This window comes from Pagrus pagrus (assembly GCF_965226575.1).
Source record: "Pagrus pagrus genome assembly, chromosome: 11".
Lineage (NCBI taxonomy): Eukaryota > Metazoa > Chordata > Actinopteri > Spariformes > Sparidae > Pagrus > Pagrus pagrus.
This window is the reverse complement of record NC_140195.1, coordinates 16,379,023-16,401,032: the sequence shown is the minus strand read 5'-3', so window position 1 is coordinate 16,401,032 and position 22,010 is coordinate 16,379,023. Positions and strand designations below refer to the sequence as shown.

The following is a 22,010-nucleotide window of genomic DNA, read 5'->3' as shown; positions in this document are numbered from 1 at the left end:
GTAAGAAAAGAGAGAAAAAGAGTGAAAGAAATTAAAGCTCAGATAAACCTGTTACTGTTAATCAGTTCAGCTCAGCCTTCCTGTCAAACTAAAACATAAAAATCTCTGAAGTTTCTTTTTTTTTAAATTTTCCTCAATTATTCTTCCCCCGGAAACCCTCGCATGTGGAGAGAAATATAGTTGGCATGCAGTACATTAACTGTTCAGTTTGTATTTACCAATAAGTACAAAATGTACATAAATGTATGTTTTTTGAATGTGTACCCATTTCCAATCTCCTTCAAGAGCTCTGTTCATGCATTTCTTCTCTAAACGTCTTAATGTCTTTCTTGAAAAACTGTTGCAAACGCATGCCAAACCAATTTTAAATGCATGTCAGAAGCGCATTGTCTGATTCGCTTCCATAATTTGCCTAAAGCCACTAAAAAATATATTTTAGATATATTTTCTATGACACATTCAGGTTATGTGGTTTTTTTGGGCCACATTTAGTCACACAAACACTGTGCATATTTTAACATGGCCTAAAATGCATTCTTGGATGATTTTGTCGATGATAATTTGAGCAAAGCATGTTTTAAAAAAAAGCTGTATAATCAAAATATATTCATTTCCATATGGGCTGACAATCTGCCTTGTATAAGTGTGTCCTTTCTTTGTACTGTTTCCTCCGTCTCTCAGGCAGCGTGTATGTGTGTCAGATTTACCTCAGGGTGCATCCCAAATACCACTGGGTGTGTGGGAGGCTGTGCTGCAGTAAAGACGCCATGTAGAAATGATTGTGTTGGCTCAGAATGCAGTGGCATATATCATGTTTAACATTACCATGTATGTATAAGGAAAACACTGTCAGTGTCATCATTAAGAGTCCGTACAGGAGCTCTGTGTGAAATTCTTTGTCTGAAAGTCGCTATTTGATCCTCAAAAAAAGGCAAAGCGCACGTTTATTCAGTTGTATTAAGTTGGTATTAAGAGCAACACCACTTCTCCCTCACGCATTAAAGGGATAGTTCACCCCAGGATAAAAATACATATCTTTCTTCTTATCTGTAGTGCTATTTATCCATCTAGATTGTTTTGGTGTGAGTTGCTGCTTTCTCTTGAATATAATGGAACTAGATGGCACTCAGCTAGTGGTGCAGAAAAAAATACACTTTCTCTATTCAGAAATCATGCCCTGTATAATCCAGTAAACCTTTTTGTGAGCAGTCTGATGCAGGAACTACTTCCTTTCTACCGAACTACACCAACCAACCATATCACCGCACAGAGGGAATGATGCATCTACACATGGACAAGAGTCTCCTGCCAGGATTTAAACATTAATGGTGTCCTGCTCAGCTGCGCTGTAATGTCCACGAGTAGATGCATGCTTCCTTCTGCACGCTGATACAGTTGGCGGGTGTAGTTTGGTAGAAATAAAATTACATGAAACTGCTCACAACAAGGTCTTTGGATTATCTTGAGTGACTGGGCCATAGTGTTGCCAAATGGGACGTGTTAAACTATCATACCAGAGGCTTAAAATGATCGTATTGTTGGCAAAGTTATCATGCACAGGTCGTAATCACAAGAATAAATGGGTGTATATGTGTAATATTACCTGCCTGCAAATCTACCCACATCTTTTTTGTTTTTTGTTTGTTGATTATGCCGTCTAGTTATATTCAAAAGAAGGCTGATAACTCCAAAACTCTGCAACTCACACCACAACAATCCACACAATAAATAAGTAACAAAGTAAGAAAAAAAATATCTACATTTGACTCTCGCTTTACAAATAATTTTCAGTTCACAACCCAACAGGTTGTATTTCCTCCCCCTGGCCCTACGGAGACAGTTCACTAAGGAAAATATGAAACAATGACACACCATCTACTTCAAAATGGTTTGTCAACAGTATTTGCTGGGAAGCAGCCCTCACTAATGGCCTTCCGGCAGCCAATCTGCTAATGTGCCGTGCAGAGCGACACTGACATCGGAGCAAAAATGATCCATGCTTTTCTCGTTTCATTATATCCATCTCTCCACCTTCTCTATCACATCAATAATCCCACCTCTCCCCTCCCCCTGCGCTCTCATTTATATATTGTCATTTACTTCCTTTAACTCGATTTTTCATGCTTTCTGGCGCTGAACCTGCAACACACACCTTGCACCAACACCTATACGCACATTCACACATTACTTTGCTTAGCTAAGGACTCCACTGCTTCATTATGCATTGATTAAAGTGGAAAAAAAAATGTGTGGCAGGATAGTCTGCACGTATAAACGACAGAATCCATTGATTCGCCTGTTTTTCTGACGCACTGCAGTCCCCTTTCTGCATAAAAGTGAATTGGCTAGATGCAGGAGTGATGGCCATCTTTATTCTTTAATAGGATCCCCTTTAGCTTCCACAGAGTAGTTGTTTATCTTCCTGGGGTCCTCTTAAACACCAAAACTACAAGAAATACAAACTAAAACCACACAGTACAACATGACGATTAGGAAACACCAACCAAAATAAACCATCCTCAAGCATTCGGGCATTTCATCTGAGTGACAGCATCTGAAATTACTTGAAGTTTAATCATTTATTCGCTGATTGCTTCATGTGTTGGTCTGAGTGCGAGCGTGTGAATGAAGGCGTACGCCGGGCACACATATGGTGTGACATAATGGCATACTGCACTGCGTGTCATCCTGCAGCGCACAAGTAAGTGTTATTGTGCCTAAGTAGGGAATGAATCATGCAGTACGCTATAATTTCCTCTTGTGTCAGTGGAGTGGCTTTTACAGAATCAATGGGTTGTAGACGCAGACGGCCTGTCAGTGAGACAAAAATGACTTTGAAGAGGAAATTCTTTGTTCGCCGCTGAGATCAGAGTCATATTAGATAGAAGCCATTATTTTGTATTTTAACACTAATTATCACAGCCTCAGCAAGCCATACGTGAAAAAAAAAATTCTTTAGCAAAACTTTGATTATCTAATGCCGAGACACGATTGACCTGCTAGAGTATTGTCTTGAGGACCTTGGCTAGTGACCTGCATTGTTCAGTGTTTTTCCTGTAAACACCACAACAGAAACTACAGGGCTCTGGGTGTCAGTTCAGCTCATGCTCCTACTGGAGGCAGCCAGATGCAGTAAAAGAGTTTGAGAAGTCAGAGCTATAAGAAAGAGGAAGTCCACCACAGCTGATGGTTTTTCCCCTGACATCATGTTAGAGTGTGTTGTTTTGGGGAAGAAATGTTAAAAAGAAGAGAAGGATCTTTATTGACTGATCTTTTTCATGTCTAAACGAACTAAACAAACACTCTCGACTGCCACCTTTCTAGTCCCAAACAGTGTTCTGGGGACCTTATTTTCCTCTGAGAACAGCTTGTTTTTTCAGTTATGGAAAAGATAAACATTTCTGATTTTGTGTTACTACCTCATTAATATTGTAAATATTAAAATTCTGATGTCCTCTCCAAAACAACATAGTGCCCCTTTAATTATGGAAACTGATGATTGGAGAGGACTGTATGTAGAAATATGGAACATAGAAATGTACTTTGCATGCGCTATGAGGAGGTTTTATGGAGCACACAGCTTCGCATGAATAGTTAAGTTCCTCGCAGAGACTACTGTAGCTTTATAATGTGGCTTCCCTGGAGGGGGTAGAGCGCTTTTATTTGTCCTGCTCGGATTGTAAAACGAGATCAAGGTTTCTGCCTCTTACTGTAAAACATAAAACATCTCATCTTGGACCTGATTTCTTACAGGTTGTTTAAAACTTCTGGATTGCTTGGTGTTTATTGAGATTTCTTTTAATAGCCTCAAATGTTTCATTCTTCCAATCCCCCGCATGTTTATACATTATGGTCTTAAAGCGCGCGTGTATTTGCTATGATAACACGGCAGAGGTGCAGAGGGGAGCTGCAGGCGATAGAAAAGGAGAATATCCATTACATAAGAGATTAAACTGGAGGAATCTGAGGTATGTATCCAACAACGTCGGCCAGTAATATGAAAGTTGACTTCATGAACCTCCCCTCATGTACAGAGCCTCAGCGGGTAGGCCCACTGTTTATCCCTTTGATGTCGGCTTGTAAAAGAGGAACAAACACACAGCTTGTGTCATTTAGTCTGCAGTCGTTGTTTTAACTTTGCCTCCGAGCTGCAGCGATGGAGGTCATGTGTGTGCACAGGACAGGAAGACAGGAAGACATATTTGATTTCTGTCTTTTAAAGCTTGTGGGTAGATGTTGCGCTTCTACCTGCATGCTTTGAAAGTTCTGTTTAAGCTCTTGTTGCGACGACTGCTTGCACGCTCACCACCAGCCGTGTTGTTATTACATATCGTGCCACCCGCTGCTTTTACTCAACCACACTAAGCTAATGGGCCACTGCTATTCCTGCTGCACTTCATTACAACAAACAGGAGAGTTGGAGGGAGAAAGACACACACAGACACACACACACACACACACACACACACACACACAGAGGGAGAGTGAGGGAGAGTGGGGGAGAGAGAGGGGAGATTACTGATGTTTTGTTCAGCTTCACTGTTTGGGGTAGAGGAATGTTTCAGAGTGGTTCAGTCCCCCTGTGTGTTTCATCCATCCACGTGCTGCACATACCCAACTGACACACACTCATCATGATGAGAACACACACACACACACACACACACACACACACACACACAGATAACACACACTCCCTCTCTCTCTTTCCTTCTCTATCTCTAATGGAAGAATGTTTGATGCTCGCTCGTCCTCCTCCCCTGTTCCTCACAGTGTAGTCTGTGGGAAGGACTTTTTATTTTTCTCGCCCGCTCTGATGTGTATGTGACACACATCTGTTGCTTTAGCTGGAGGCAGAGGGAGAGAGCAGGCGAGAGGATTGGAGGCTTACACTCAAAGCATTAGCATACGCTCGCTGGGAATGGAAGGGGAGATAAGGGAGAGGTGGGTGGACATGTGAGAAAATGTGGAGGAGAAGACGAGCCAGCGAACGCGGAGGTATTATTATTATTATGATTAGTTATTGCTTCCTGTTCAGTGTGATCAGCCAACACACACACACAGAAAGCATTTCTTAAAGTACAGCACCAACCTCAGGGCAAAGAACTTAGACTGATGATGACAAACTCAATGAACATCAACATTTTCTGTGAGTGTGTGGGTGTGACACTGACCTCTGACTCGGGCATAGCAGCAGCCACACTTGACCAGGACTTTACGGAACAAGTGTTGGCAGCCACAGCCTCGGTGGTGGCGATGGTGATGGTGGCCCCCTTTCATGCTGTTGAACCATGAGCAGAGGTGGGCATGGCCCGGCACTCTCTCCCTCTCCCTCCCCCTCTTCTAATTTCCTCTCTGTCTCTCCAAAGTCCCCCTCTCTCTCTCACATACACAAGTAGAGGTTCACTCCTCAAAGTGTAAATCCCCAAAAAGGTGTCAGTTGATCCTTCCTCCTCAGTTGACCGAAGACAGACTTAAAGCCCCACACATCCAGACCGAGAGGAGGGTAAAAAGAGTCCACAAAAAGCAGCAGCAGTCAAGAGGAAATCCACACTCACGGGGGTTTCTTTTCAGCCAGAGAAACATTCCAGCAAGCTTATTTTGAACGTGCTCCCTTTGCTCTGTCTCTCTGCTTTTCCCCGTTTTCTTTTTGGTGCTGAGCTCTCTGCCTCTGTGAACTGCCTGGTCAAATGACACACTAGGAGACTGCTTCGGAGAGAGAGGGGGAGAGATAGCGAGGGAGAAAGGGAGAGAGAGAGTAAGGGGAGGGGTGAGAAGGGTGGAGTCTGCAGCTCCAGTTGCTGGCTATTCCAGGATAACGTTCCCACTCTCTTAATTTTTCTCTCTTCCTGTCCTCTGTTTCTCTCCTCTCAGCTGGTTTTTCCTCTGTTTCCTCGCCCAGCTGTCTGTCTGCCAATCCAACTATACAACTCAGAGAGCAGATGCAATGCCACGCTGAGTGAGGGCTGACCCTGGAAATAGTAACACCCAGGTCTGTTATGATACATAAAGCTATTTACAGAGGGGAGGCCATGTTGGGTTGTGGGTATCATGTGTTTTCCAGTAACAGTGTCATCATCGGTGTGTTTCTGGCAGTTAAAGAGTGTGCGATCACTTCATGGATCAGACGGGGTTTTCCTGACTGGGACAGCTCCAGTTTATGATCATGAGGCCAGTGGCAGAGTGACCTTTTTTCTTTTTTTTTCTTTTTGTTTCCATGGAGCGAGCAGGCGGTCTCGAATTTCACAATGATGGCATGTTGGCATTCTTGGTGTGTGTGTGTGTGTGTGTGTGTGTGCGTCGGTGTGTGTGTGTGTGTGTGTGCATGTGGTCATTTAGCCTGACAATTCATTGCAGCACACAGTGGGGCAGTCAAACAGCTCTGTGAGTCTGTAAGATAAGCTTGACTAAACTGTACTGCAGATATGAAACTGGTCTTGATCCTCTGTATGAGAGATGGATAGCGAAGGAGAGGATGGTACAACAGATAAACTCTTCAATCAAAGTATGTACTAAAACCTTTTATATAACCTGATATGTCTTCCCCCCCGACCACCGGGACGGTTCAAAACCGACATTCTTTCCACCGGATCAATAAGTCTCAAAACTTGCCTACTTATCAATACAACTTGGTGTTTTTCTCTGTCTCTACATATCACTGAGATCAGGGTTTCTAGGTCAGTATGGATTCTTACAGTTGTTTTTTTTTCCCTTGTACAGTAGTCAGGTCACACGCGGTAGCCATGTTGCTAATGCTGTTTTTGTGAGAGTGGCACCAACAGTAGTACACAGGGTTAGGAGGGTTACATGTAAATGTATTCCGATAATTACCTAAATTAAAACGTAATCCAAGTAACACAATATTAAAGTAAAGTAACTTGATTACTTTCCGTTGCATTTTGATGACTTCAATACCAAACATATGAAAATAGAGTAAAGAGAAGAGAAATATTCATAAGATGACTTGTATATAGTAGTATATTTGTATAGTACTCTTGGCAGACGTGATTGCTCTTACACTTTCGCTGAAGTCATCTTAAGAAAGGGTACCTGTTTGTGTATCATAACTGTTTCGTTTTTGTTTGTCCTCATCTTAGCTATATATTGTGCTCATTCATTCGTCGTGTGTGGCAGATTTGTCTGTTTGTACTGTTTGCGTTGTAACAATGTTTATGCTGTCTTCTTGGCCTAGTCGCTCCTGAAAAAACTGTTGTTTTTTTATCTCACTGAGACTATTACCTGGGTAAATACAGGATATACTGTATATGGACAGCTTAACAAACATATTTCACTCATCAATGCCTTTATCTGGGACTTTTCATACAGGAAATAATGTGTTTGTGGATCTGTGTTCAGATTATCAGACAATGCATACATGAGCATTTGTGTCTACACCAGACATGAGTGTGCATATCTTATGGAGGGCTTGTGTGTTGCAAGGGTGAACACTGTATCCATGCCCGCACACACACACACACACACACACACACAGTCTACCAGTCTTCATGAAGCTTGAAGTCATCATGGTCATGATTATGTATGTTTCTTTTCTCCTCTAAGTCAGTTTGATGAACCAGGAAGCTGTAATCACTAACACAGCAATACACACAAAGCGTATGCACCATATTTAGATGTGCACTTTATATCAGGGCTGATTAAACTCAATTAACACTTGGTTATGATTCATCCGTCTTCCTTATAGATGAAATCAGAGTCTGTTGGCATTTCAGTGAGCACAGCAGGTTCATCCAAGGAAACAACTCAAAGGGTTACCATCAGGAGCAGGAAAAGGTTGGTGGTGATGACATTATTATGAAATACTGCATGCGTGTTCCGAGACCCAACCAATTATTTTCTGACCAACAAACAGCATTTCTTAGGCCTGAAGCTGCTGAGCTCATGGCTCAGTGTGTGATCTCATCTCACTTTTGCAGCACTCTGCACGCCATGCTCCATTCAAGCTAGATACAATCCGACTGTGTAGAAATCAACACCTGATTATTGCAACAAATACGAGCTGCATGACAGCACCCACTCTGGTTCCTCTTTGGAGGCATCGGCAGAAAAGAAAGAAGGCTGAGTATCTGCTGGCGCTGAACCAACATGAACGCATACTCACAGGCACGCACACCCCTGAGGTGCATTGTCAGGTGCTTTAATGGTTGACAGGGCTGTCTCTCCAGCATCCACCTCTCCAAAGTGACAGGGTGGTGGCAGACTGCTGTCAGGATGTTTCTGCTGTCTACAGGAGACAGAAGCTTGGCAGCGTCGCCAGTAGGTGACAAGATGCACTAGACTTTACTCTCTTATCATCTCTCTGTTTCTTACAAACCTACGGGACGAACCAAAGCAGCTTCAACATCGAAGAGATGATAGCTTTTCACCAGAAAGAGGGTTGGGAATCTCTAGGCACATCATGATTCGCGTCTTACTCAAAGGGCATAAATGCAATTGTGAAATGATTAGTGATGTAAATTGATGCAACACATTTTTGATCTCTACACCTGAGTTATTTTTTCAACACTGTGTCATCTTGTTGCTTTTAAAACCATACGTGGAGGACAGAAGGGGGCAACCCCCTTACATCCTGGGAAAAATATGATTTCTTCCCCCAATATACTGTATCACTGACCTACTGTATGTAACTTCACTATGTGTGTGGTTGAGTCTGTCGTTGTTGCTGACCTACAGTAAGTCTACCACCAATGCAATCAAATACATTTATAATCTTCTTTTTCGTTTCATTAAATTACAGGTCACTTTTTATGGTAGATGGCAGGTAGCTGAGGTTTGCCAAAGCTGCGGTAACGTCAACCACTGTTTGCAAGCTGTTTGAATTTGAGTCAATGAGAGAAGCTAGCAGTGCAATGTAGTGTTAATCAGCGAGTGAGTTGTGTTTGTAGTTAGCACCTAAAAGAGTTACAGACCTGGGATTTGTATTTACAACAGTGGTGTTGCACTCAGAAACAGTGAGAGGAATTCCACAAAATGCCAATTTCTACATAATATTGCTTTAAACAGATGAATTTACGTCCATTGTCTTTGCTCATGCTCAGCCAATCCTCACCAAAACTGGGAGAATGACCCAAGATGGCTCCCTGTTGTGATGTCTTTGAAAAATAAGTCTGAAGTAGATGGGGACTTGTAGCTGGGTGGTGAGTGGACAATGACTGAATTTTCACTTTGAGGTGAACTTAGCCTTTAAGAAATTCAACTCCAAGCTATGGATTTATAATCACTATGATCTTTAATGGAGACTTTTATGCATATGTCAGAAAACCTGCTTACACCGAGGCCAACAAAGTAGTCTACTTCAGAACAGAGACACAACGCGCATCTTTATGTCCTTCACATTTCACGATCCCACTGGTTGAGCTGTATTGATAGTACAGCCTTACAGCCTTGGTTTTACTTGACTTTTCTACATTAAAAAATAATCTCTCAAGAGAAAATATCGACGTATCTATCATAGGGACAGATATATTATCTATTCTCAGGTTCAGACAGCACACTGGTTTGCCACATGCAACACCCCCCTCCGCTTCCCAGCCTCCCTCCATCCCCTCCTTCTCTCTGCTTGTAACGGATGCTCTAAACGACTGTGATTGAAGGGGCGATTCACCAGAGGAATATTGAACATCGCTGCAGAATGTCTCCACTTGTCTGACGCTGATATGGCTGCCAAACACCGAGGAAGCATAGGAACACAATCCGAAGCGGCTTGAGAAACAATGCATCTGACAGCAGAACAGAGGGCTTAAAAGAAACGAGATAAAAGGAAGACAGCGAGACAAGAATCCGAGGGCAAAGCATTACAAATTGAGCAAACGCTGCCTGCACTATCTCTCTACACAAACACAGACTGCACAAAGGGTAGATAATGAAGAATGCATTGCTCTTGAGATGCATTCAACATTTATGAAGTGAGTTCAGGGGAATCTTTTCATGTGCTTTTAAGTTGGAGGATGCCAGAGTGTGTTTCTACCAGGAACCCAGTAGGGGGCATTTGTACTTGTTGCATAAGGTTGATTCTCTCACTTGATAGTGCTGGTGTTTTGTTTTTCCTTCATTGGTCAATATTTTCTGCAGAAACAGATGCATTTTAATATACACAATGGCCAGGTCTGACATGTGGTGAGTGTTCTGAATGCTGATTTCTTTCCATTTCTGTGTATCAGCCCCAACGTTCAACACCCCGACTTTCTCTCTCTTTCTTTCTCACAGAATGGAATGAAACCTCTAAATAAATTAACTCTAAAATTGGCCCTGGAAACGTGTACACAGCCCTGAATGTTAACAGAAATGTGGAAAAAATGTTCCTGCCCTGGCTGGAAGGGGGGAGCTGGGGGACGTGAGGTGAGGTGAGGCATGCATTAACACCCATTCATCTCCCTCCTTTTATCTCTCTCCTCTGCTGCCTCACTCCTTCCCTCTCTCTCCATCTTCCACATGACACACACACACACACTAAAGATGATTCATCCCCACGCGTGTGCTTGGAGGATGAGTAAAATCTATACATGTACGTTCACACCAGACTGGATTTAAAGGCTTGTCTGGAGATTAGTACGCCAGTAGATGGATGTGAGTGTTTTTGTCTGAACAGGGAGAACGCATCGTCTTTCCACTCTGTGTAGGAGACAGTCAGCCACATTTAGGAGGCGTGTTCAGAGAAAGTGATTTATGAATGTAAAATCAGCTCATGCAGACACACAATTTCCTAATGTCCCGTTGTTGTAACATTCTTGGAAAACAGAGATTGCATCCACAATACACCCTGCAGGAGTGAACTTGTTCATGTACATGCAGGCAAACGCATGACATAACTGTGCATACTAATGGCTACAGCAAGTCTCATTTCAGGAGATGTGCGGCTGCTTATTCGCACTGTGTTCCCCAACCCCCCACTGACATTAGCCTCTCCTCACCCCATCAGCCGGCTGAAATCCTGCCAAAATATGCTCACTTAGATTTCATTTTCCTTCCCTCCTCACTCTCCCTCTCCCCTTTTTTCTCCCTTAGTTCATCTCTTTCTTTATTTCTTCCTCCCTTCTTCTCTCAGCTGAGCGCCAATTAAGGCAAACTGGCATTCTGGACAAGCCGGTGTGAGGGGGAGGTTTTTGGTCTTGGCTCAGGTCCCACCGTGGAGCAGAAGTCGCAGAGTTAACTGTCTTGTTCTCCTCGCTTCTGTCCTGCCGGTCTGCAGAGAGCCGCTGCTTTTGTCCAATTAGACTAAACTGCACTGCTGGCATACACCAGGGAGGCAGACAGGTGTGTTGCTCTGAGCGTGTGTGTGTGTGTTTGTGTGCTTGTGTGGGTGGGTGGGTGTGCATGTGTTCACTTCAAGCCTAGTACCACGCTGTACCTCCCACTGCTATACCTCATCATACAGTGCAGCTCTCAGGCAGCAGGCGCTCTGCATGACCCAGAAGGGAGGCGCACAGCCCGTGGAGACTTGCTTCTATGAACATCTACAATACTGCATGTACTGTGCCACCTACAACTACAGGCACACAGACACACATTCACCCAGCTCTTACTACCAACCTTTTCCCATCAAGCTACTGTTTTTCCAACAAACCACAAGTGACAGTACTTCTTGACAAGCTTTTCCTCCTCTACCTGACCCACAGCTTCCCTCCCTCCCTCTCTTTATCTCTCTGGAACTGGTCTGTGAACCTTGCTCTAGAAGCAGCACGCCAGCACTGAGACTTTGGGACTGCCGCTGACTGTGTTCAAGGTTTAAGCCTGAGCTAAAACGCCACCCAAAGGAGGAAATGTTAATTAAACAAACGCAAACCCGGGGACCACACATGGAGAGACACCGCTGCTTTATCTTTGACTCATAATTACTGAGAGCTGTCAAGGGAAAGAGATTTTCCATCTTAAAAAGAGATTTAGAGATGGTGGTTTTGCTACATTGCAATACAGTCTGAATCATGCTGCAGAGTCACTTCTATATCAACCAATAAAAAATGCAAATCAGCATTCCTGTTCTTTGTTGTTACATTAATGTGGCTGGATCTACGTCTGCATGCACATATGTGTGTTCATGTGTCTCCATCTGCCTCCTTCCTTCCTTCCAGGTCAGTCTGGTCTACATAAATGCCAGCTGTGCTGTAGAGCAGCGGCATGCAAGGTGTCTGACCTGCCTGACCAAAGCCTTCCAGCTCTTCCTGCCTGACCCACTTCACTGAAACACAACATGAGCTTCTGTAATTCAACTCTACAAAAACACACACATTAAATAGTTTTTGACCATTATTATTCATGTAAGAGGACATGACTCACATGTTTTAGGGCTTTTGGGGGACATAAAGGTGGCACTCTTTCACCAGACAATCATACTACCAGTAAAGCCCACATACGTTTTTGCTTATGTTCCTCAGTGCTTTAAAGCAGCTATAATCAGTAATTTTATAATGACAGTGTGACATCATGAGAGGGGTCGCTTGAAGTCATGAACCTGCAGGGAATCATCAGCTGAATCCTCAGCTTGAAGGGGCTTTGAAGTGAGTTTCAGCTCATTGTTTGGCTTTCAGACCAGTAACTTTACTGTTTTGGTTCACTCTCGCTGCTCTCATGGCACTGTCTTTGGCCACAGCAGCTGCTGCTTGCGGTTTGTAGAAGCTTTACAAATCCACTGTATGCTAGCAGCCCAGTACCAAGCAGCAGAAATAAACAGCACAACTACAAACTGGTGAACAGAGCATTTAGCAGATGAAGAGCCAAATGTAAGGAGCTGGTAGAGACCAAAACCAGAGCTAAAAGGAGAGTGGATATTGGATAGCCTGCACTGCCAGGTATGTCCCCTTTTCCCCTTCTTGGGATCAAAAAGTACTCTTTGTATTTATTCCTAACTACAGACCATGGTGCTGACCTTTTCGTTACATTAGCTAGCCAGAGACTCTACATTGTAAACATAGGGGTCTTTGGTGTTGGTAACCCTAACCCTAATCCACTCTTTACAATGGAAAATAAAATAAACACAACGCCCTCCACGCCACGTGTCGAGTCTCGCTTTTACATGTCCCCCAGCAACATCTTAACTTGTTTTTCTTTTCAATATAGACAAACTTAGCACATAGTCCATATAAGTTTAACAGGAAAGTTGACCGAGGTACATCGAGGTAACAAGCTTGCTGAACTGTTATTGGACCACAGAGTGAAAAAAGGCATAGGAAGGGTCAATTGTTACTGTTCACCGCTATCAATTTAGAGAATGGCTGGTGGGTATGTCAAGAGAATTTCAAGAAATATAACAAAAATGCTTTTAAATTACATTACCTACTCTAGCTTTAACGTTGTGTGCACATCTTGTTTCTGCTGCTGCCAAATGGCCAAAAATCAGTTATTGCTGGCTCAAGATCAAGCCTGGGAACTAAGAATTCAAGGCAAATTAAATCCATGTGGTAGGAGGTCTGCACATACCTGAAGTTTAGGGCCATTATTTCTCAAGGAGAAGAGTCTGATCTTAAGGTCAAAGGTGCAGATAACAGAATCAGAAGCTGTTCTTTGTCCATTGTTTACAACAACATCAGCAGCACATTTCAAAACAGATTATAAATCAAACCATCTTGCCATCACATGGGAACACTGACAGTACTGGAAGAGCTTTTTAAATATTTATGACAACTGTATGACCACATGGTTATGTCTAGAAATGTATTTACCTTTACAGACATAGGAAACATTTGATATTTATGTAGGTAATTATAGTAATTAAGTTTTCAGATTCAAACTGTATGAAGTCATCTGAAACAGTACAGATCTTCTGCATTACATAGAGGGTATGAGAGATATTATAATCATGTAAACATTAGGGTTGATCTGTGCCCATTTAAGGTCACACACACACACACACAGTTCAGTCCCAGGGTCCTTTGGGATCAGCACTTCTCCTTGGATGGCCTCTTCTCCAAACCCCTCTCAAATATGGACGAGGACGTACATTTTCCACATAGTTTACCTCACATTGAGTCAAGAATATGGTGAATTATGTCCTTTATTTGTACTCCAATGAGGCGCAGAGGTCCAAACTGCATACATGTACATAGGCCTTTCAAACATTACTGATTTCAAGCCTTTTTCTTGGCTTTTTTAATTATTTCAAGTTCTACAGGTTCTCAAGGTTTTTGTTTTGATCACTCGTATTTCGAATTGAGAATGCTTTTATTATTTGCAAGTTGGTGCAATTTGGAGATGCGACATGTTCAGTATTAATACACTATTTAAAAAAAAAAACAGCACTCAGTACTCTGGAATCATATGTGATACCTCTCACTTGTTCTCATGGGGAAGTACACGCAAACAAAATGGAGAATAGCGTGGTATAACAACTTGCCATAGTAATGCGTTAAGTCTGTTGCTCTGTATGTAATTCACATATCTCGACAACTGTTCATCTGATCTACTTCATACTTGGCAGGTTTATTGCTGAGGACCCAAGGAGGTGCAGTGTCAAATTTGGTGCTGAAACTGGGCTCATACGTGATACCACTCACATGATCTCATGGGGAAGCAGACATAAACCAAATGGAGATTGACTTGGTTCAACAACTTGCTGTAGTAGTAGTAGTAACCTACGGCACTGCAGTAAGAAAAATACAAAAGCTGGAGGCAAAGGTTAAGTCTGGACGAGAGGGGCGATGCAGTCGACTTGGCTTTTCCATTCTTCAAGAAGTGGCGGTGAGATTTTACGTTTCTGTCAACAGTTGTATGCAAGCTAACATTAGCCTTAAAGGCTAGAATGTTTACCATTGCTTGGCAGCACTGTCAGCTGCTCAGGGTTGTCTCTCTCATTGGTTGTTGTGGTCATCCAGATTTTAAATTGTAAATATCAAACATTTTTCATACTATCAGGGTGGCCCTGATGAGTCTGCCAGTACTGTAGTTCAGGAGGCTTAAGACTGGATGTGTAAACCCCTCACATTATCAGATCGTCTACACCAAACATGTTTTGAATGTGACTTGCACTAGTTAAAGAAAGAAAAAAGACACACAAAACAAGAAGAATTTGTGGGACAGAGAGACATAATACTCTCTGTCCCACAAATCCTTCTTGTTTTGTGTGTCTTTTTCCTTTCTTTTTATAACGAAAGGAAAATGCATGAAGCGTTTTTTATATTATGTTCCCATAAATGTTCATTAGTCATTGTTACGTCTGTATCATGTTTCCTAAAAATAAAACAATTCATTGGCATAAGTTTCTGAACACTAATAACAAGCATGTGTCTTAAGTTGCAAATGAGCACATTCAAAGTTAAATCGAGACATGCATTGTGTGTGTGTGTGCAGTTGTGGGTCAAATACAACACTGTTGTTTTTACTGGTTCAGTGCAGTTTCCTGTTGATGTGGCTTGTGTGGACACACATGGCCATCCATCACAGATCAGTGTTACAAAACAGACACTGTAGACTCATATTGTGTGGGGAGAGTGAGAGTATGAAGTATATGGGTGGGAGTCTCAAGAGTCAAGAGACAGAGAAAGAAACTGATGAGATTTGAGAGAAATATGATCAGCAGCTCTGTGTGCTCGGTGGAAGCCAGGTTTAAAATACCACTGCTGAAGACATTGCGCTGAGGAAAAATAAAAAAAGAGATATGAAGAGACTGGAAAGGAACATGAGGAAGAAGAGTTGGAAAATAATGAGATGATCAAAAGAACTGTAGTAAGACTCACTACCAAGATAAGAGGAAAGAGCAGACTCAGCTGGAATTGAGAAATTGTTGGACGGGGGGGGCAGACTGAATTCATGGTGGTTGGCTCTGTCCTGCGATTCCTGGGAAGCCACTAGCAGGCATCTTGTTTCTAACATATAACAGATGGCCCTTATGGCCCCGTGAACCACGTCTTTAAAGAGAGCAGGGGCCTCTCCTCTTTTCCCTTCGCTTCCACTGACACAGCAAGAGATGGAAACACTATGACCTCTGCCAGTCAAACCATGGCAAAATGTAATCACATGTCTCCTGTTCTGCATGTTTGAAGACTGATGTCTGAAGTGTTACGCTACAACCAAATTCATTACAGACAAAAACTCATTTAAAGCATGAAACATTGTGATACAAATGCAATATAAATGTCTTTTTCTGGAATAATTTGAGTTGTCATTTAACTTTTCTTTCAATGATTACTTAAATATGTGCACCTCATTAACCTTTTAGTGCTTGAGCTCTGAGTTGCCAAGACTCTCAATTGGCACATTAACATGATGATTGTAAGATCGGGAATGTAAGTGTATGGTGAAGAAATGTGAATCTGTGTCATCACAAAGCATAGAAATTCAAGGTTTTGTCAGAGGTGGCAAATGTACACACATTCACAGACAAGGAGGAAGTGCTGATTCAACTTCTTTACTCAAGTAAAAGTAAGAAAGCACAGGTTGTGAAATGTACTCAAAGTCATTTCAGTGCAAAATTAACTGAACCTAACATCATATTAATAAAATTCAAATTGCTAATCCTCACTATTAAACTAGACAAGACTAGATAGAGTCAGTTGGTTTGTCTGAGCTGTTCATAAATGCTCTGCAAAGATAGTTGATTATTGAGTCTCAGGATATCAAATACCAACATTTTGGGATGGTAAACCTTCCGTAGCACAGCAACAAACTGAGAAAATAAGAAATTCCAGACAGAGGGCTGCAGGGTCTCTGCAGATACGAGACACTCGCACGCCTTTCTTCCACATTCATGTCTCCCTCTCTGTCTGTTTCTGTCTTGTTACGTCTTTTACATCTTTTTGTCTTGCAACGTCTGCCCTGTGTGATATGCACTGATAGGTTGAAATCAGTCCTGTGATGTTGAGAAGGCGGCAAGCAATGATGCAAAATAAAAATAATCGATATTTCCCCTCAAATGCATTCAAAATAAAGTAACAAGGCTGTTAAAAAAAGGATAAAACAAATAAAAATACTCAAGTAAAGTACAGATACCTGAAAAATCAGTAATTTTATATTATATATATCCTAATATATTATACACCTCTGGGTTTTTTGAGGACTGTTTTATGTCTGCACTGCATTCTCTGTGCTGGAGGCAGATGATATTGACAAAACATTGAAATAACTATCAATGATTGATATTGATAAATTATCTTTACTAAAAATGGTTGCAATGAATTGCATATGAGGTCATGGTTCTTCTCAAGTATTTAAGATCATATGATGTGTCAGATTCTGATAAAACTACATTTATTCATTCAGACAATATAAAATCATGAACCATGTTGTTATGGGAATGTTGTCATGGTTGGATTATATGGAGACTGGATAAATGAAAATAGTTCTGGTCCAGCCCTACTCTGGGCTATGACATCGTCTGTCTCTTGTTGTTGTGGTTCAGATGTTTTTCTGTCTTGTGTTTCATTGATTTTCCATCCAATTTCCCATCCGGAGGAAATTGGGCTATGCAAAAACAATTGAGCGAAGGAGCTTGTCTGGAGCTGAAATAAACAATCTCCCTTTTTGGTCATCATCCTTCCACATGGCCCTGAATAATGCTTTTCTTTACCTTTCTTTCTTGGTTTTTTGAGCCATGAACTGTCTGCTTAAACAATATTTGGCAGCATTAACCTCAACAGCACACGCCACCCGAGTATTACGGATAAGCATCGCCGGCAGCTTCCTCTGGCCTCACTCACACCTCTTATGTACGCCATGTACCGTCCTGCACAACAGTTAGTGGTCCCGCCACATGGTGCACACCACCAAACTCCCCCATGTATACACACACACTCACTCTAACCCAAACCCAGATCCAGCTACAAAGCTCCTTTTGTTTCATTCCACTCAAGGAAAATGGCAACGCACGCAACCCTTTCACAGACTAAGTGCAACCAACAGTGTTGGGGCAGAAGGGGAAGGCAGGCAGCTGAACATGTTTTTTTGTCCCATCTGGAAAGTGTTGCATGTGTATACACACAAAGACTCTCTCTCTCACGTACTTATGTATGGTACATTACAGTGAAGCAATTTTCTGCTATCAGTGCTAATAGAGGATGCAGAGGGTGGGGTTTAATAAGAGTGAAAGACCAGCACTCAGGTGACTCCAATCTGATACTTTTCCTAGCGTTATTACTGCCTAATGACCACCATCAGATATGACAGATGGGACTCAGGCCTGTTTTTATCCTGAATTCACAAATGGCTGACAAGCAAGAACAGGCTTAGCTGAAGCTAAAGGCCTGGGCTGACGCTCACGTGGCACACACACACACACACACTTATAGATTATTTACGTCATCAATCGAGAAATCATCTCTGTATTCATGTCAATAGCCACGCAGATTGTAGCAGGTAGTTTTCATGAAGCTGAGCACAGCCCAGTCACCACAATATAATCCTAGCAGTTAACGTTTCTGCAAACCACAGATACGTCCGAGGTTGACATTTCTTCCAAACGCGGCATATGATGTTCATATGTTGTTTTATGAGGCGACCAAAATCAGTTATTTTTCGTGGGAAATTGGACCACCTCAAGCCGTGTAATTGGTGACCATGACCAGCTATTTTTCACCGGATGTCGGTTCATCTCCAGGCAATTTTGTGCCTAAACCTAAACCAAGCATAAGCACCGTGTTGTAGCACGTTTATTTTGAACTTATCAATGGTTTTGCAGAAATGTACTGAGCTAACATTTATTCTTGCGACTGGGTTGCAGAGCAGGCTGTTTTAGATGTCACTGCTCAGAAATCTGAGACGTTCCACACAAAGAATCAGGGCCCACTCTGGAAGTTTGTGTTTCGGTGAGTCTCTAAGCTCTGACTGGTTTGGTGAGAGCCAATGTTTGGACTAGCTTTGTTAGTCTGTGGGTCACAAGATGGTCTGTCACACTCAGCGCAGCCCTTTCAGGTCTTACCTGTTCTTTCTCTCCGCTCGGGGTTTTCTGTGGAAGTGGCCTGCTGCTCCCACTCCAGCCCCTCTGGCTGCCACTGGCCCTGCGCAGGCCCCTTTTCCTCCTCGCATGATGGGAGGTCCGTCTCACCCCCCTCTGAGAGCTACACACAGAGATGCCTTTGTCAGTGGTGGAGCCCTGCTCTCGAGGAGGAAGTGATGGTAAGATTGTACTGAGTGCTGATGGTCGCATAACCACAAAACATTATACCAGTGGCGTTTTTTCCCCACTGTTCCCTGCATCTTTTTCATCTTTCTCTCCATTACACACTGAACAGGAATGCAATAGAAGTTGTTGAGGTCCAATTTTTGCCACAGAGCTTGGATAAGAACTGCCTCTCCGACAGCAGATTTTAATCTTTATTTAAAACCCAGCAGCACCAGAGTAGAGGCTAACAGAGGCAAGTGCAGTTATCAGGCCTCTGCAGGGAAGAAACAAGATTACAATCACTGTTGTGTTTTCAACCACTCTCTGCAAGAGAGGAAATGACTTATGATGATAAACATTTTTTTTTAAAGAAAGCAGAGTTTAAAGGAGAAATGCATTTGGATCTTTTGGTACCTCTGTAGGTAACACTTTGCAATAAGGTACACAAAAATGTGAGTAGTTACTGAGGAGTGAGTAAGCAATGAATCAGGAACTACTTGATGACAAATGATCGTTAACGAATCATTCCTGAATAGCTGTGATTTCAGGTAGATAATGATGAGTACTGAGAACAGTCTGGGAGATACATTAAGGAATGATTAGGTAATGATTAGTTCATAAATATCTATGAATCAACATACTGACCACTTTCTTCATGGGTTGTTCCTAATTCGCTAAAAACCAGCTGTTGAGTGGAATAATTAATTACTGATTACTGAATCATTAGTTACTGTTTTTGTATACCCTCAAGTAAAATGAAACATAATAGTAGTAGTTAGTAGTTATCCAATAGACCCATTAAATACTAATTACCTAATCACTTTTTTATGTGTGCCTTTGAGTCAGGTTATTATTCGGGAACTACTCTGCTCACTATGTCAATTCACAGGTATTTATGAACTAAGCATTACCTAATGATTCAAGAAAAAATGTATCTCCCCCACTGTTCTCCAGTAACTCATCATTATCTACTATATAGTAATTGAATTTCAGGTATTCGGGTATTACTCACTAACAATTAATTGACTTTCAAGTCGTTTCTGATTCATTCCTTACTTGCTCCTCGGCAACTACTCACACTTTTGTGTACCTTATTGTAAAGTGTTACCCATCTGTGCATTTGTGGTTCCAGATGTTGTGTCAAAACTTACACGCTGTAGCTCAATCAAGTTCATCAAATTTGTGTCTGAACTTTCATATTCAATATTGAATTGTTTTTTATTATGATATAATTTATATACACATTTAAGAACCAACCACACAGCAACATATACATTACCATATATATTACCTGTTTATTCTGGGGTTTATGCTCTTAATTTTCACGATTTTGCTCATGATAATGCTGTTCTTATGTTTGACTGCTATCGTTGAGGAAATGCACTGTTGAAAGCAGTGTTTTTATGCTGTTGGTTGTCCTGTTGAACTTTGATAAATGGAACTTGAAACTTAAAGGGCACTATGTAGTTTTGGAAAAGAAATTTAAAGTCAGAATTTCAATATTTACAATGTTAATGAGTTGATAACACAAACTCAGAAAAATATTTTTTACATAACTGAATAAACAAGCTGTTCTCAGAGGAAAACAAGGTCACCAGAACACTGTTTGAAGCTAAAACGGTGGCAGGGTCCGCCAAATATAAACTAGTATGAAATTGTGTTTTTCTTTAAGGTCAGTTTGTTTATTCAGTTTGTTCAGTCATGAAAACCAAGAGAGTTTGTTTCCCTCTTTTGTTTAGGCATAAAAAAACAGTCAATTTAGATCTTTCTTTTCTGTTTAAAATGTCCTCCCCAAAACTACATAGTGCACCTTTAAGAATAAACATTAATGTGGCTGCCATACAACCAACAAGAAACATATTACTTAAGAAAACCAGACCACCTGTAGTAACTTTCTGCGAGTTTTTCATGCAGACACCTCAACATGTAAAAAAGACTGAGAAGAGAGGGAACAGACGAAGATAAAGAGATGGGATGGGAAGAGGGATGAAGGAGTAACATAGCCTGGTTGCAGTGAGGCGTTAGACCTGCATGAGCTTGTTTATGGTCAGATGGTTTAATCACCACTACTCTGCTTCCTGTTCCTCTCAAACATCCAAGATTCCTCCCAAGCACTGAACAGAGACTAGCAATCCTTCCATTCCCCCTCTCTCTCTCTCTCTCTCTCTCTCTCTCTCTCTCCTCTTTCTCTGCTTGTCTGGCTTTACCATTTTAGGTTTATGACAAAGTTATAGAGGTGACCTAAAATAAACTTGGTATGTAACAATGTGGGCCAGAGATAAGATGGACGTTGAGCCCTGGAAAATACCTCCATACGTGTCTCTTGCTCTCTTTTTGAATTTGTGGCATTATGCTTGCATATAAAAGGAGAGTAAATACACAAACAGATCCACAACTCACCCACTGTTGATTGGGCATGGCCACAGAAGTAAGCATGTCAGCCATAGCTCCCAACATCTGGTCAGTGCGCCCCTGATTCTTCTGTAGAGCCTTCATTTGTTCCTCGAATTATTCTCCTCTGCTGTCGTGACCTTTGAACTCCAACTCTTACACAATCTTCCCGTCTCCTCGTGTGTCCTCTATCCCTCCTGTCTGTCCGTTTTCTGCCTCTTCAGCTCTTGTCTCACGCCGCACTGTGCCACAGTTTGGAGCTGAGCCACCACAGCCCGTCTCGTTCTACCCTGACACACAGGAAACCTCATTCATATGAATAATTGATCCTGAGAGAGGGAGGAATGTTTCTGCCTGCGTTGGGACAGGAGCCTCTTCACTCCTTGTCCCTCTTTCACCTCCTCCAATCCAGAGACAGGTGAGCTTGGCTGGAGGTGCGAAAATATCCACTGTGTGCTCTTCTGGAAACTCAGATAGAAGATCTTCTTGGGCCTTCTTAAGCAGAGTCAACTGTCCTCTTCTGTGTCATCCTTTCTCAACAAGGAGTGTGGAAGTATTTCTTTCTGAAGTTTGTCCT

At 42.0% G+C, this 22,010-nt stretch overlaps 1 protein-coding gene across 1 annotated transcript in view; it reads right to left on the bottom strand.

Moving 5' to 3' along the window:
* Positions 1 to 21,744, bottom strand: part of arhgef25a (Rho guanine nucleotide exchange factor (GEF) 25a) — a gene marked incomplete at its 5' end in the record, with an annotated part of 56,362 nt that extends 34,618 nt beyond the window's left edge. Inside the window, 5 exon segments of the mRNA XM_084366642.1 lie at positions 18,860 to 18,998; positions 21,443 to 21,541; positions 21,543 to 21,629; positions 21,632 to 21,720; positions 21,723 to 21,744. Of these exon segments, the coding sequence (XP_084222768.1) occupies positions 18,860 to 18,998; positions 21,443 to 21,541; positions 21,543 to 21,629; positions 21,632 to 21,720; positions 21,723 to 21,744 (436 nt within the window).
* Between the last annotated feature and the right edge of the window lie 266 nt (positions 21,745 to 22,010).